This window comes from Sinocyclocheilus grahami, unplaced genomic scaffold (assembly GCF_001515645.1).
Source record: "Sinocyclocheilus grahami isolate Dianchi unplaced genomic scaffold, SAMN03320097.WGS_v1.1 scaffold1229.1, whole genome shotgun sequence".
NCBI lineage: Eukaryota > Metazoa > Chordata > Actinopteri > Cypriniformes > Cyprinidae > Sinocyclocheilus > Sinocyclocheilus grahami.
Window position 1 is genome coordinate 197,361 of NW_015506408.1, and position 4,092 is coordinate 201,452.

Here is a 4,092-nt window from a genome sequence, read left to right on the forward strand (position 1 = left end):
TGAACATCAGAAGGTATCTTGTTTCAACCGCAGAAAGACATCAATACACATTTTTCAAGTTCAAGTCTACCGACGTTAGTCTGCTGTCTAATTTGTTTGTTTGACGGACAAAATGGCAGTTTTGGCGTTATGATTGGTCAGATGCCTGTCAATCAAACTCCCAGCGAAGGGTCAATTGAATAACAAAGGCCATAGAGAAAGTGATGAGGACGAAAAATTTTATTTTTAAGAAATGATCAATTCAAACTGTACATGAAGCCCCTAGTGAGTGTTGATGGCAGTGCAAGAGTATCCAGCATTACATTTAGAGCAAGTGCACTCATAATTTCCTCACCCTCATGTCTTTCCAAGTCTGTTGATGCTTATAAATGGGAACGGGTGCTATTGAGCTCTAAAAATGACAACAACAACAAAAAATCATCTTATTTTATAAAAAGGTGGGACTTGGAGCTCGACCGCATCAGTCACCATTTAATTAAATGAAAAGGTTGGACATTCTGCAAAATAACTCTTGCATCTGAAGATGACAGAATTGTCCTTTCTGTGTGAAACATTCCTTAAAGCAATAAATAACACACATACCGCCATTGGAACTATAACGAAGAGCTGATTTCACAACATAAACTCTGGAAAGAATCCATTTTTGACCTCAAAAGAAAAATGAATTACAAATCAGATCAAGAGAGGCATTCCCAAAAGAAAGAAAGATTGAACTGAAGATCCTTCAACTGTTGTACAGCGAAGAGGTTTTGAATTTACTGAAAGTGAACATAATCGTACATCTCTCTGCAAAAACAGGTGAAGACCGAGAAGCGATAGTGCAGACACGTCTCTATGAAATCCTGAAGTATAGATGCGCGTGAACAAAAATCATCCATTATCACCCACCAAAACGAGTCCGTGAGGAGACGTGATCATCCTTCAAACGTCCCATTACACCTCATTATTGACGTATGTCCCACACAGCGAGAAGGCAGTAATAAATACAATGGCAGTCTGACTGCATGGCATGAGTGATCCCTGGAATATCAGTGCGACTGAACGGTCACACCGGCCTCCTGCGTTACGGGTCAGTCTCCTTTGGGATTGTCCAGATTCACCACCTGCAGCTCCGTGAGGGTGGCGCTGCTGCTACCGGTGGGCTGCTGGTTTATCAACATCTGAAAAAACAGAAACAAAACTGTTAGAGGAGCCGAGTTACTGCGCACTCTTATCCGTCTTCATAAGCATATGTGCAGTTAAAAGTGAATCAACAGCACTTTGCTAACTGTCAGTCATACTATTATCTGCAATGGCGTTTTAATGGCACATTAAAATAGTGGTCACAACATTATAAGAACAGTTAGAATGTTTTGAGAAAAGTCGAGAACAAAATTGTTGTGAATACAAACGTTATGTAGTGAATAATGTCAAAACATTAGAAGAATAAAAGAATAAAGGTGTAATGTTTTGGAAATAATGGCATAGTGTTACTAGAACAATCTTGTTACATTACAAGAAACAAAAGCGTAACATTATAGTAAAAGCCTAATGTTACAAGATTAAAGGCATTGTGTTACAAGAAAGCAGTAACATTTAAAGAATAAGGATGTAACATTACAAGAATAAAGTCGTTGTTTTTAGAATAAAGACATGACCTTACAAGAATAAAGTCACAATCGTAATGTTGAGAACAAAATTGTTTTGAAAATATCAGAATAATGTTACAAGAATCATGTTAACATTACAAGACTAAATCTGCGATTTTTTAAGAACAGGCTTGTAACATTACAAGAACAAAGGCATAATGTTATAAGAATAAAATCATAACGTTATGAAAGTGAAAGCCTAATGCTTTAAAATGACGAGAACAAAAGCCTAATGTTACAAGATTAAAAGCAATGTTACATGAATAAAGCAGTAACTTTTAAATACAGATATAACATTACAAGAATAAAGGTGTTGTTATGAGACTAAAGACATAACATTACAAATAGAAAGAAACTGTTTTAAGTCATACTCTTTGAGAATGAAGTCGTAATGTAAAGAGAACAAAATTGATTTGAAACTGTCAGAGTAATGTTACAAAAATGTCAAAATATTGCAAAACTATAAAGCTGAAATGTTTTGAGAATAACAGCAGTTTGTAAAATAAAACCGCATTTTTTTCCCCCCAAAAGAACAAAGGCATAATGTAATAAGAATAAAATCAGAAATGAAAGTAAAGGCCTAATGTTATGAGAATAAAGATGTAGCATTACAAGAACAAAGCCGCTGTTACGAGAATAAATATAACATTACAACAACAGTCACAGTAGTTTAAAAATAAAGTTGTACAGTTTGACAATAAAATCACAGTGTTATGAGAACAAAATTTGTTTAAAAAAATTATCATAACGTTACAATATTTTTGATATTTTTACAAAAAACATTGCAAGAATAAAAGTAAAATGCGTTGAAAATACAGTCGTAATGTTTTGTTTTCCGAGAATAAAGTCGTAACAATCTGAGAAGAAAAAAAAAAGTTTTAAAGTGCCCCTATTATGGGTTATGAAAGGTTTTGGTTTTGGGAGTCCCCAACAACAGGTTGACATGCATGCACGGTCAAAAAACACTTTCATTGTCTTATAATATGCATTTATCTTTACCTTATATGCTCAACAACTCCCAAACGATTCGCTCAACGATTAATTTTTCCAAACCCCTCCTTTGTGTGACGCTAATCTGCAGTGATTGGTTGATTTAATTTCCATTTCATAATAAAAGCTGCGTTTGTGAAAAAAATATATAATAAAAAAAATAAATAAATAAACGAAAATGAAAAGGTGTACAGAATTGACTTTTTACAAGTATTTTTGAAAAAAAAGAGAGCATTATGTCATGTTTAAAAAAAATTATATATTGTGAGTTTCTCTATGAGTCAAGTAATTTTTGCATCACTCTTGATGTGAATAGGCCTTTACACAGACGAATCAGTGGAAAGCAGAATTCAAAGTATGCAGACATGCAAGCAAAAAAGTTTATGTGTATTAAAACACAAAGACGTCGTGCAAGCTGATGCAGTGCATCATGCAAAACCCCTCAAATAAAGTCAAATAAGCCTCAATCTGTGAAAGTGAGAAAAACTGCATGCAACAAACGAACGAATGAATGAATGAATGGCGAGGAGCCCCACCTGGCATGAGCGTGAATCCGGCGGGCAGCTGCATGACCCCCGCCGGAGAGCTCTTGAGCACCGTCCCGTTCGCACTGGAGACGCTCTGAGCGTTCATCCCGGCGGCCACCGGCCAGCAGGTGCTGCTGGATGCGTGCATGGAGACGGAGGAAGAGGAGGGAGAGGAAGAGGCCGACGACTGTGTGGTGGTGCTGTTGGTGCTGGTGCCTCCTCCGGGTAAAGAGGCAGCCATGAACATCGGCTTGATCATTTCCTGCAACCGCACAGACAGAAATTACAAGACCGCTGACAATGAGCTTCCATTTGTTAACACGTTAGTTTATTAGTTGGCATGAATTCACAATGAAAAACACTTCTAAAATGCATCAATCTTAATGTTAACTAATACATTATTATTAAAACTGTAAGTTGATAATGTCAATATTATTTAATGAACCCGAGCAAACATGAACTAACAACTTTAGTATTTTTATTAATTAATGATAATTAACTTTGAATATTAATAAAAACTATCAAACGTACTGCTTATTTTTAGTTAATATTAGTTAATGCATTTATTTTATGGGACCATACTGTAAACTGTTGCTAAAATATTTTAGGAACACAAATTTAGGGCGACAACCATTGTTCTTTTTTGTCACAACACAGCACAGATATGCTAAAACTGGCATTTGTTGGGAATTTTTTTTAAATGAATCAATTAATATTTACTTATTAATTTTATATTATTTTGTATAATTTATTTAGCATTAATAAATACAATTAAAAATTAACAAATAAAAACCAAAACAATAAAAATCATATCTAAAGTTTTGTTTATTTATTAATTTCATATTATTTTAATTTATTAGTAATAAATAATAAACAAATAAAATAAATGCATTATTAAAAATTTCTAAATACATTTGTTTTTATTTTTCATCTTATTTAAATTTATT

The 4,092-nt window shown here is 34.1% G+C and overlaps 1 protein-coding gene across 1 annotated transcript; it reads right to left on the minus strand.

Annotated features, from left to right (window-relative positions):
- Window positions 1–27: 27 nt before the first annotated feature.
- LOC107568257 (serum response factor-like) lies at window positions 28–3,497 on the minus strand. Its single transcript, XM_016254188.1, has 2 exons — window positions 3,155–3,497; window positions 28–1,160 (listed from the first exon to the last, which is right to left on the minus strand). The coding sequence occupies exons 1-2, from the start codon at window positions 3,402–3,404 to the stop codon at window positions 1,132–1,134; spliced, it is 279 nt and encodes a 92-aa protein (XP_016109674.1). The 5' UTR covers window positions 3,405–3,497; the 3' UTR covers window positions 28–1,131.
- Window positions 3,498–4,092: the final 595 nt, after the last annotated feature.

Bases quoted from the DNA above. Each gene is read 5' to 3' on its own strand.
- LOC107568257 (XM_016254188.1), bottom strand. From the start codon at position 3,404: ATGATCAAGCCGATGTTCATGGCTGCCTCTTTACCCGGAGGAGGCACC. The intron at 1,161-3,154 runs GTGGGGCTCCTC...CTGTTTTTTCAG, and splicing joins CGGATTCACGCTCATGCCAG to ATGTTGATAAACCAGCAGCC.